Source organism: Odocoileus virginianus, chromosome 1, assembly GCF_023699985.2.
Source record: "Odocoileus virginianus isolate 20LAN1187 ecotype Illinois chromosome 1, Ovbor_1.2, whole genome shotgun sequence".
NCBI lineage: Eukaryota > Metazoa > Chordata > Mammalia > Artiodactyla > Cervidae > Odocoileus > Odocoileus virginianus.
Window position 1 is genome coordinate 643611 of NC_069674.1, and position 12178 is coordinate 655788.

Genomic DNA, 12178 nt, shown 5'->3' on the forward strand with positions numbered 1-12178 from the left:
GTATGTGAGTGAATATGTAAGTGTGTGTGTGCATGTGTGTATGTGTGTGTGTGTGCATGTGTGTATGTATATGTGGGTGTATATGCGAGTGTGTGTGAGTTGAGTGTGTGTGTGCATGTGTGTATGTATGTGTGAGTGTATGTGTGTGTGGGTGTATATGTGAGTGTGTGTTGAGTGTGTGTGGACGCACATGTGTGCGTGTATATGTGTGAGTGTGAGTTGAGTGTGTGTGTGCACATGTGTGTATGTATATGTGAGTGCATGTGATTCTACGTGTGAGTGTATGTGTGTATATGTCTGTGTGCATGTGTGTGTATATGTGAATGTATATGTGAGTGTGAGTTGAGTGTGTGTGTGCTTGTATGTATATGTGAGTATATGTGAGTGTGTGTGAGTTGAGTATGTGTGTGCACATGTGTGTATGTATATGTGAATGTATATGTGTGTGAGTTGGGTGTGTGTGCATGTGTGTATGTATAAGTGTGTGTGGGTGTATATGTGTGTGTGCATGTGTGTGCATGTATGTGTGAGTTATATGTGTATGTGTGTGTGGGTGTATATGTGTGTGTGTATGTATATGTGACTGTATATGTGAGTGTGTGTGAGTTGAGTGTATGTGTGTGCACATGTGTGTATGTATATGTGAGTGTATATGTGTGTGTGGGTCTATGTGTGTGTGCATGTGTGTATGTTCATGTGAGTGTATATGCGAGTGTGTGTAAGTTGAGTGTGTGTGTGCATGTGTATATGTATATGTGAGTGTATATGTGTGTGTGGGTGTATGTGTGTGTATGTGAGTTTATATGTGAGCATGTGTGAGTTGAGTGTGTGTGTGCACATGTGTATGTATATGTGAGTGTATATGAGTGTGTGTGTATGTATATGTGAGTGTATATGCGAGTGTGTGTGAGTTGAGTGTGTGTGCGTGTGTGTATGTATATGTGAGTGTATATGAGTGTGTGTGTGTATGTATATGTGAGTGTATATGCGAGTGTGTGTGAGTTGAGTGTGTGTGTGCGTGTGTGTATGTATATGTGAGTGTATATGAGTGTGTGTATGTATATGTGAGTGTATATGCGAGTGTGTGTGAGTTGAGTGTGTGTGCGCGTGTGTGTATGTATATGTGAGTGTATGAGTGTGTGTGTGTATGTATATGTGAGTGTATATGTGAGTGTGTGTGAGTTGAGTGTGTGCGCGTGTATGTATATGTGTGTATATGTGTGTGCATGCATGTGTGTATGTATATGTGAGTGTATATGAGTGTGTGTGCATGTGTGTATGTATATGTGAGTGTATATGAGTGTGTGTGCATGTGTGTATGTATATGTGAGTGTATGTGCGAGTGTGTGTGAGTTGAGTGTGTGTGTGCTCTCTGTGCCAGCCCTCCTCTGGCCGTCTGGCTCCGCAGCCCGGCCGCACGGTGCTCTGACGCTTGGTGACGGCGGGTGGAGATGTTCTCAGCTCTCCACTTTGGTTGCGTCAGAGGAAAGGTCAGGCTCAGACGGCACACAGGACGCGCGAGGAGAGAAAGCAGCCGTGGGCGAGGGGGAGCCGGGAGTGGGGTCGGCATTCAGAGGGAAGTGAAGCTGACCGCGGGGCAACGCTCAGGAGGCCAGGAGGCTGCACACACCAGCCAGGAGTGCTCTGCACCTCCGCCTCCGCCACGCCGGGCACGGCCGTCAACACACCCCGGAGGCCTGAGCCTGCCCAGAGCCCTGAGTGACGCCGTGGGCAGGGCAGGCCTGGGCGCCACCTTCCCAAGGCCCGTGTGGGCTCATCCGTGGGGCCACTGGGGACACAGGGTCCTTCACATCCACGCCCACCGTGGGCCCCACCGGAAGGTCAGCTGGTCGACTCTCCTGGCCGGCTCCGGCTGGCGGCAGAGCCTGTGCTGAGATCCTGCGGCTCCATGTTGCAGCGTCTCAAGACCTGCTGTGTGTCCCCTGGGGCTCCCGTGGTCTCAGAAGCTGAAAACTGAGCCCACACTTAGTTAAGGCTCAGTCAGCGGTGCCCAGGGCGTCCTGGGTGTGGTGGACGCTGGGGCCCAGGCCCCGGTCTGGGCGACTGTGTTAGTGAGGCCCCGCCTCTGCATCTGCCCCAAGTCTCGGTTTCCAGAGGACACACGTCTGTGAGTGCGGGCCTTGGCATTAGAGCTGTCAGAGAGGAAAGTGGTTTCCTCCAGACCTGAGCTAATGAGGCTGGCTGCACACCCCTCTCCTCAGGCACCTGGGCTCTTGCAGGCACTGCCATTCTTAATCATATTTTAATTTTCAGATAAATTACTTTCATTATCCTTCTATTTGCCGTACATGTGTGCGCCCCTGCCTATTAGCGTTTGTCAGCTCCTCTGAGGGCTCGGTTCTCAGTGGCCATGGCGGCGGTGCAGTCAGTAAGGACCATGCGTGTTGGCTTACAGGGATTATTATTTTTTACTCTTTGAGAAAACATCATAGAGAGTTGCTAAAACCAGTCCTTCTGATGGAAACCGTGAAGGCCGTGTGAGGACAGTGACTGATATTGACTGTGTCGGGATGAGGCCCCTGCGTCTGGCTGGCTCTCCATCAGGTCCGTCCAGGGGCTGGCAGGGGCCAGACCGGCAGTCAGCCTCACTGGACATCTCTTTGCCAACAGGAAACCAAATGAAGTTGTTTTTGAAAATCTACAGTTTAAAAAAAAGCACCCCTCCCCCTCCCCGAAGCTGATTTTGTCCAAATTGAAACCAGGACAGCTTTGAGTTGAGTCCTGGGCTCCTGCACTGTTTTCTTGTCCCTATGAGGTCTTGGGTTTAGTTGACAAGTTCCGACCCACACATGGACGGCTCTGGGCCGTGGGTTCTGGCTTGTTGGCCCTGGGTCAGCGAGGCTTCTTCCTTATCTCCAGGCAGCTCTCCAGCCGTCACTTCTTGCCATCTGGAATTCACAGCCTGGTGAGTCTGCAGGCCCGTCTCCACGTGGAGAGCTTCTCTGTCCATTGCCCCTCATTCTTTGGCCAAGTATTTATCACTCTTTAAAAATCATTGTAAAATATACATGGCATAAAGTCTACCAGGATTCCCTCTTAGCCCAGTGGTTAAGACTCTGCATTTCCAGGGCTTCCAATGTGGGGGGCATGTGTTCAGTTCTCTGGTTGGGGAACTAAGATCCCGCGTGCCATGCAGCATGGCCGAAAGATTAAAAAAGAAAGCAGAATGTTTAGTGACAAAAGTGAGATGCACAGTACAATATCATTAACATAGCAAAAATCCATGCACATAAATAACACATGCACTTACAACTTACATTTATTTTAACCTGGGTGCACGGTTCTGTGGCTCTCAGCACGTTCGTACTATTGTGCAGCCGTCACCACCGTGGTCTCCAGAACACTTCACCTTCCCAAACAGCCTTTCTCCTTATCACAGAGACATCCACCCCAGCTGCTGGGAACCACATCTATGTTCGGCTTGTGTGAGTTTGATCATTGTAGGTGCTTCTCAGATGGCACAGTGGTAAACAATCCACCCGCCAACGCAGGAGATGCAGGAGACGTGGGGACATGAGTCTGAGCAAACTCTGGGAAGTAGTGGAGGGCAGAGGAGCCTGGCGTGCTGCAGGCCGTGGGGTCACAGAGAGTGAGACACGACTTAGCGATTGAGCCGCAGCAAGGTGCTGGCGGAAGAGGAGTCACGCAGTGCTCGTCCCTCCGCGTGTGGCTCAGGTCACTCAGCCCGAAGGCCTCGGGGCTCAGTCGTGTTGTAGCAGGGGTCGGGGTGTCCTCCCTTTTTCAGGCTGGATCGTGAGTGGACATCTTGTTTACATGCTTAGCCATCAGTGGACCCTGGAGTGGCCTCCTGGCTGCTGTGACCGTGGAGGTACGAACATCTCCTTAAGGCCTCGCGTTAGACCTTGGCGTGTTATCCTTACGTACCTTTCACGGGCCAAGCATCCTGGTGAGCAGGAGGCGCCTTCCGTGCTGCAGGGGGACAGATGGGTAAGGATGGTTCCGGAATGTAGGACTCACTGGGCACCGGGCGCGGCAGGAGAGGCGGTCCTGGGAGAGAGATCCGGGGGCCCAGACTGGGCTCCGGGGCAGAGAGGCCCTGGACTGCCGGGTGGACATGAGTGAGCAGGGGTGGGGCCTCCCACATGGCTGCCCGCTGAGCACACGGAGCGCTGGGGGGCCAGAGCAGAGGGCGGCGGAGCGCCCGACCCTGCACTTCACGGCAGGAGGCTCGGAGTCAGGTCATTGTCAGCTGGTCCACCTGGGCTCGAAGGCACAGCTGTGGGTGACTCAGCGGGTGGGGCCCGCCATTCTGAGGAGCTGCGCTCATCCTGTGAGAATGGAGGGGCCGGGCGGGGGGGAGCGGGGAGGGGGAGGAGAGAAGACAGGAGGGCTGGGGCCCTGACGATAAGGCTGGTGTGGATGAGTTTCCGCCCCTCCCCCTCCCCCTCCCCCCTCCTCTCCCCTTCCTCTCCTCCCGCCACCCCCCTCCAGCTGAGGGATCCTGACAACAAGCCTGGTTGTGGACAAGTCCCCACCCCCTCCCACTCCCGTCCACTCCCCGTCCCCCTCCCCTCCCCCCAACCGTTCTCCATCCCCTCTCCCCTCCCCCCCTCCCCTCCCCTCCCCACTCTCCCCTCCCCCCCTTCCCTCCCCACTCTCCCCTTCCCTCCCCCCTCCTAACCTCCCCCCTCTTCCTCTCCTGCCTCTGCCTCTCCTTCACTACCTCTCCCCTCCCCCTCTCCCCTCCCCCTCTCCCCTCCCTCTCCTTTCCCCTCCCCCCTCCCTTCCCCTCCCCCCTCTCCCCTCCCTCCCCCCTCCCTGGGAGGTGGAATAGGAGTGGGTGCAGGGCAGGTGATGGACGGCTGTTTCTGAGTGACTGTCAGCGTCCTGATAAGATGAGGCTGACAGCTGCTGCTCCCGGGATCCCACACGACGTGCAGTTCTCCTTCAGCTTCAGCGCTGCTGACGGCCCGCCGCGCCAGGCCTTTCTATTCTATTCTCGTCGGAATAGTCAATGGAAGGGTCCAGGCTGATAAGAGGAGCCCTGGTTACCTGGCAACGGGCTGGAGCGGAGGGCTGTGGATGGGAAGATCAGCTGCTGCGATAAACAGCCTTCCTTCCCCGCTGCTTCTCTGTGGTCCACGGCAGACAGCCGCAAACCCGGCAGCCCCAGAGCCTTGGGTGGGGCCTGAGCTCCCAAAGGAAGTTTGCTGCGTGCCCTTGAGCCAGCCTTTGGCAGGTGCCCCCGCCAGGAGGAGCCTGGCTTCCTGGGACCTGGGGACCTGCAGGGGAGGTCTCTAAAGAAGCAGGGGGAGCACCACTGAAATCCCACAGCCTGGCCACATATCAGCTAGGCCAGGTAGAGACAGCAGCAGGGCGGGCTGGGGATAGACTCAGCCCCATCAGGACCCTGAGAGCTGGCAGCGAGGCTTGACGATTGGGTGCGGTCGGTGGTTTGGTTCCCGCTTCTTCATCGTCCTTCTTCCAGTAAACACCTTTCATGTGGATGAGACCTGCCGGCTGGCCGCGTCAGGAAGCTGCCTCCCTGCCCACGGGGCCCGGGTCCACTCCACTCTCCTCTGCCCTTGAATCTTGCCTTTTGTCTGCTGGTCATTTGTACAAGATTGTGGAATTTTAGAAGTGGGAGAGGTTCAGATCATGTGGTTCTCTTCTGTTATTTTCAGAAACAAACGAAATCCAAACCCCAGGCCCCCAAGGACCGGTGATGCTCCTCCAGGCCAGGCCCCTGGCCGGCACTGCAAGCATGAATGACCACTGCATGTTTCCGCTGGTCCACGGGAATATTCTGTCCTGGTCATTCCATCGGATTCCACGTAGGAAAGGCAAAGGCAATTTGGCAGCGAGAAACTGTTTTTTAGCTTTCTTAGTATGATACCCGGCTGCTCAGACACAAGGTGAGCTCCGCCTCCATCGCTGTGTTTCCTTCTCTGCGCGGCTGGTGCAGGTTCAGAGTCTGACTTCTGACTCCGCTTCCTCGGAGGCCTGCCTGCCGGAACTGGAACTCTGGTCGCCTTTCAGATGGGAATTTCCTGTGATGGTGTTTGATTATGTTCTGCTTTGCTCTAACGACAACAGTGAAGGGGCAGCGCGGAGCTGCGGGAACCTGGTGCATCTGAGCTGAAAAGTGACATCCTTGCCGCGGAGCGGGGGAAGCAGGCGCTGCCAGCTGCTGGAGGGTGGCCCCGTACAGGCCTCGCTGTGCCGCCTTCGGCTCTCTGCGGGGCGAAAGGCCCGGTGCAGGATGAGTGGGTGCTGATCTGGCAGTTGTGTTTCAGGAACTGGCGCACAGAGAAGGGAGGCCGTGCACCCGGGGCTGCCTGGCAGGCTGGCGGAAAGGCCGGGCGGGGGCCTGGCTCCTGCCGCTGTCTCCTCGCCCTTTAGTGGGGCTCAGGACACGGCGTGGGGGGGCAGACACAGTTGTGCCACCCGGTGAGGGGGCCCGCAGCTCCAGTCAAAAATTCAGCAAAAAATTATCAATGTTTCCCTTTCCTGAGGATCAGGAAAGGGATCAGCCTCCCATTCTAGACAAGTGCTAGACAGACTCTCCAAACGAGCCCTGGCCCCTGAGAACCACCGGCAGCGTGCGTGGCCAGCTGGGAGGCAGCCGCCTCAGCGTCCCTCCTGGCCCTGTCTGTAGACCTGCCCGCTCTCGGCCCCCAGTCTTCTGCTCTGCCGAGAGAGCAGACTGGGGGCAGGGCCTCAGAGTTCTGCTGAGCTCATCAAGCTTTGCGGTCTGCAGTCCTTGCTCGCACCCGTGGTTACTGTGGTCACTCTGCAGGGAGGTCCCATTGGAAGGGTGCAGCCTTGCTCCCCTGGAGCCCCCGAGCAGTGCCTGTGTTCTGTGCTCTGCGATGCCTCCTCCCAGAAGATGCGCTGGCCCCCAGAGCCTCTCTGGGCTGCACGCCCCCCACCCTGTAGATGTGGGCTCACCTCTGAAGAGGCGGTGGGCCTGTCCAGCTCTTCCGTCTCCATGCCCCACCCTGGCTGAGCCCCCCACCCCCCGCGGGCAGCTCCCTTCGGCCCCAGGGCTCCTGGCATGAAACGGCCCCAGCTCAGGGCCTCCTGCGCCCCCGGAGGACAGCCGACCCCCGCTCCGCGTCCACCTGACCCGCCGCTCGCTCTGCCCTCGGAGCTCCTCTGCCCTCTTGGCCCCAGTGACCGTCCGTCCCACCCCCCGGCCTGCATGGCCCCAGCAGCCCCGTTCTGTAGATGCCATCCCCCGGTCCTCTGCCTCCTGTGGGTGGGGGAGCTGATGCCCCTCTGTGCTGTCCTCGAGGCTCGTCCCCCGTTGCCCACATCACAGTTAGAGGTGGATGCTTCTCATGGGAGTGGTGCCCCTGAGTCCAGAGGCCCCGAGAGCAGAGCCTGTGTCGTCCGTTTGCCCCGAGCGCCTGTCCTGTGGCTCTTCTGCCTATCTGTCCAGCGGGGCATTAGGGCAGGGCTGTGTCCCGGGGTCAGGGCAGCGCAGGGCAGTGTGAATGGGACGAGTCCACCGTGAGAGCAGGAGGGCCTCACAGACTCGCCGTGGACACAGGCCGGCCGTGCTCGGCCATGCTGCGCAGAGTGCAGCGCGCATGTCCGCAGAGCTGGGCGAGAGCATGCTGAGGCTCTTTGTTGAAGAATTAGCGGGGGCGGTCAGGGGTCTGGGACGGAGGTGTTCATGCCTTCTGTTTCTGGGATGAGTGTAGAGGTTGGAAAAGCAGCTTCCTTGTTCTGTTGCTGATTCTGGCAGACAAAAAGATGGAGGCTGTGTGTGTATATATGTACACATACACATTCACATGGAGACACATGCACACACATTATGTAGTTCAGTCACCAAGTCAAGTCTGACTGTTACCCCATGACCTGCAGCATGCCAGGCTTCCCTGTCCCTCACCATCTCCCAGAGTTTGTCCAAGTTAGTGTCCATTGACTTTGTGATGCCATTGATCTCATCCTCTGTCGTCCCCTTCTCTGGCCCTCAATCTTTCCCAGCACCAGGGTCTTTTCCAACGAGTCAGCCCTTCATATCAGGTGGCCAGAGTACTGGACGTTCAGCTACATCATCAGTGCTTCCAGTGAATTTTCAGCGTCAATTTCCTTTAGGATTGACCGGTTTGACCTCCTTGCAGTCCAAGGGACTGTCAAGAGTCTTCTCCAACACCACAGTTCAAAAGCATCAATTCTTTGGTGCTCAGCTTTCTTTATGGTCCAACTCTCACATCCATACATGACCACTGGAAAAACCATAGCCTTGACTAGACGGACCTTTGTTGGTAAACTAATGTCTCTGCTTTTTAATATGATGTCTAGGTTTGTCATAACTTTTCTTCCAAGGAGCAAGCATCTTTTAATTTCATGGCTACAGTCACCGTCTGCAGTGATTTTGGAGCCCCCCAAAATAAAGTCTGCCACTGTTTCCACTGTCTCCCCATCTATTTCCCATGAAGTGGTGGGACCAGATGCCATGATCTTAGTTTTCTGAATGTTAAGCTTTAAGCCAACTTTTTCACTCTCCTCTTTCACTTTCACCAAGAAGCTCTTCAGTTCTTCTTCACTTTCTGCCATAAGGGTGGTGTCATCTGCCTATCTGAGGTTATTGATATTTCTCCTGACAATCTTGATTCCAGCTTGTGCTTCTTCCAGCCCAGCATTTCTCATGATGTACTCTGCATATAAGTTAAATAAGTAGGGTGACAATATACAGCCTTGACGTACTCCTTTTCCTATTTGGAACCAGTCTGTTGTTCCATGTCCAGTTCTAACTGTTTCTTCCTGACCTGTATGTGGGTTTCTCAAGAGGCAGGTCAGGTGGTCTGGTATTCCCATCTCTTTAAGAATTTTCCACAGTTTATTGTGATCCACACAGTCAAAGGCTTTGGCATAGTCAATAAAGCAGAAATAGATGTTTTTTTGGAACTCTCTTGTTTTGATGATGACTGTGATAGAAGCAAGGTCTGATGATGTAAAGATTGCATAGGAACCTGGAATGTTAGGTCCATGAATCAAGGCAAATTAGAAGTGGTCAAACAGTCGAAGGCTTTGGTGTAGTCAATAAAATATAAATAGATGTTTTTCTGGAACTCCCTTGCTTTTTCAATGATCCAGCAGATGTTGGCAATTTGATCTTCGGTTCCTCTGCCTTTTCTAAAACCAGCTTGAACATCTGGAAGTTCACAGTTCACATATTGCTGAAGTCTGGCTTGGATAATTTTGAGTATTACTTTACTAGCGTGTGAGATGAGTGCAATCGTGCGGTAGTTTGAGCATTCTTTGGCATTGCCTTTCTTTGAGATTGGAATGAAAACTGACCTTTTCCAGTCCTGTGGCCACTGCTGAGTTTTCCAAATTTGCTGGCATATTGAGTGCAGCACTTTCACAGCGTCATCTTTTAGGGTTTGAAATAGCTCAACTGGAATTTCATCTCCTCCACTAGCTTTGTTCGTAGTGATGCTTTCTAAGGCTCACTTGACTTCACATTCCAGGATGTCTGGCTCTCGATTCTAAATATAAATTTAAAAGAAATGTTTTAAGGAAATCTAATTAATGTTTTTCTTAGAATATGTTTACAACACTGTCTGCCACAGACCAAATTTAAAGAATGGTTCCATTATACTGCAGACCGGAAGTGACTTACAAGGGTCGTTCCAAAGCATATGGGAAATGTCTTTGCGTGTTTTCCTCCTTGCCAGCCTGAGTGGTGGGGTGCTTCCTGTGGGTCTCAGGCAGGTCCCGGAGGCATGGCAACCCAGGGTCTTAGCTGCTGGCAGCTGACCTGCTGACCCCTCCCTGCAATGCAGGCCAACAGTTGCCTTTCTCCTCTGTAAGGTGTGGGGCCGATGCATCCTAATGCTCCCTCCGCTCCCTGCTTCAGGGTATTTGGGCTCAGAGAGTGAAACGGAAGTTGCGTGTGTTCTGGAGTTCTCACTTCTCCCCAGTGCCACCCCAGGCACTGAGTGGGGCTCTTTGCAGGAAACAGAGCAGAGAACGTGGATACGTGCTGATCTCCAGCCGTGCAGACTGTCCATGCCGCTGGGCGACGGTGGGGGTGCGGCCCTCCCTTGGGGACAGCAGGGCCCCCAGCCACTGGTGGCAGGCGGGCCGCTTTTAGCAGAGCTCGGAGGAGGGGCAGTGCCCCCGGTCCCAGGGTGGAGGCAGAAGGTTGAGCTCCGCGGCCCGTCGGGCAGCTGGGCAGGTTGCCACCTGGAGCCTCCGGGCTTCGTGGAGGCCCCAGAAATCCAGGGGACGCTTGCAGTACTTGAGATGACGTTCTGCTGCTCCTGTGGGCATCTCGGTGTGAGCACACAGAGCGCCTGGCCAGCAATCACGCGCCAGCCCGGCCCGGCGGCGCGCTCCTGATAATTAGGCGGGCTGCATGTGGAAGGCTGTCCTCTGCTGCGCCTGCAGTGAGACTGCGAACAGTGGAGGGGCCTTTGCCTGCAGCCGGCGCAGATGCACCCCGTGTGAGGCCCTGGGCCCTGAATTAGCCTTTTGTACCCAAGGCAGTGATTTGAATGTTTGAACCCCCACAGGAAGCTTGTCTCAAAGTGAACAATTCCCAAATAAGGGCTAATTAGGGCCTAAATTAATTAGAAGGTGCGGTTTGAAAAGATGTTGAGGAGCAGAGTCTGTCATTTGAGACAGATGGGACAGAGCAGGATAAATGGGGCCCCACTAACATCTCTTCCCGGAGCCACCCTTCCCCTCCGTGTTCTCAGGAGTCCCCCGAAGCAGCCCCACTGCCAGCACCTCCTGCAAACCAGCGCTTCTGCCCCCGGGTGTCCTGTTTCTCCCCTGGAAACCAGCCCCGAGCAATGTCAACTTTAAGGTCACCGGACGGTCAGAAGCAAAGCTTCACATCACAAGTGTGCCGGTCTCCGGCGCAAGATGACAGAAAGGCGGGGGGTGGGGGTCGGAGGGAGAGCTGGAAGGCAGACTGGAAACCACGCCGCACTGGACTCACCTTTGCGTTTGTGGTTTTCATGATGAACTGCTTTTTGTTTAAAGCCATCCTTTCCATTAGGCTTCCCTGGTGGCCCAGATGCTAAAGAATCCGCCTGCAGTGCAGGAGACCCAGGTTTGATCCCTGGGTCAGGAAGATCCCCTGGAGAAGGGAATAGCAATGCACTCCAGTATCCTTGCCCAGAAAATCACACGGATCGGAGGGGCCTGGTGGGAAACATCCCATGGGGTCACAAAGAGTTGGACATGACTGAGTGGCTAACACACCACACACTCATTCCATTCCAAGGGCTTCTGGTCCTGGCAGCTGCTCGGAGCTGTGCCTCGGGCTCGGCCAGGGCTGTCCGCCCGTCTGTCCTGTCTTCCCCCTCACCGTCTCTCTTCTCTGCCTCCCTTCTCGCAGACGGAGTGTTCGGACGGTGTCAGGAGTTTCCGGCCATGGATGTACTCCGCTATGAAGTGTCACCAGGGGTTCTGCAGCACCTGACGGCCACCCTGCAGAAGCTCTCCCGCACAGGTGGGCGGATCCAGTCAACCGCGTCCTCCCGGGTGCTGAGGCGGGAGGAAAAGGGCGGGTCCTCCAGCCAGGGGTGGGCAAGGAGCAGGTGGCCTGGGTCCCTCCTGGGCTGGAGGCCGTCCTGGCAGCTGTGGCCGGTGCTGCGGGTCAGTGAGGATGGACGGCTGGCTATGTGCCCCAGAAGATGACCGCACTGCTGAAACCCCCGTCCCAGTGTCCCAGCCCAGGCACCTGGCTCCTCGGGGCCAGGGGTCAGGTGCGTGTGGTCTCAGCTGAGGCCCAGGAGCAGGCCAAGAGCAGCTCCTACAGAGGACGGGAGTCTTCTCCAGAAGGTGTCGTGCGTCCACGCCCAGACCCCAAGGGTCTGCACCATAGGTTCACCTGCTGTGGCCGCCCAGGCTGTCTTGTCTCCTGCTGACCCTCTGGGCACAGGCTCCTTACCTGTGGGTGTGGGCCCAGGGCTGTGGACCATGCCCGTGTGCCCATGTAGATCTGTGGACATGGGCCCGCGGCTGCCTCCAGCCCCATGTCCTCGATGTCTCCATGTCCCCTGCATGAGTCTCGAAGGAGAAAGGGGGATGAGAGCACCTGAGCCCCAGAGGATGCCGGGGGCTGGAGTGCTGGCAGGAGGCAGTCGCTGGCCTGGCGAGGGGAGAGCGGGTCGCCTCTGGTCACTGCTCCTCTCGGCAGAGAAACCTCCAGGCGGCGGCAGCC

General features: G+C 55.7%; 1 protein-coding gene and 1 long non-coding RNA gene across 7 annotated transcripts in view; one reads left to right on the forward strand and one right to left on the reverse strand.

The window, feature by feature from the left end:
* PTPRN2 (protein tyrosine phosphatase receptor type N2) overlaps nucleotides 1-12178 on the forward strand; it is a 606878-nt gene that overhangs the window by 130766 nt on the left and 463934 nt on the right. For all 6 annotated transcript variants that reach the window (XM_070478762.1, XM_070478639.1, XM_070478844.1 and 3 more), the window contains one exon: nucleotides 11351-11464. In XM_070478762.1, coding sequence (XP_070334863.1) covers nucleotides 11386-11464 — 79 coding nt within the window. In that variant the 5' untranslated portion in view covers nucleotides 11351-11385. The remainder of the gene's footprint in view (nucleotides 1-11350; nucleotides 11465-12178) is intronic.
* Nucleotides 1163-6325, reverse strand: LOC139038997 (uncharacterized). The gene is made up of 3 exons (XR_011492102.1): nucleotides 5035-6325; nucleotides 3279-4310; nucleotides 1163-3134 (listed from the first exon to the last, which is right to left on the reverse strand). It is a non-coding gene; the product is annotated as an uncharacterized lncRNA (long non-coding RNA).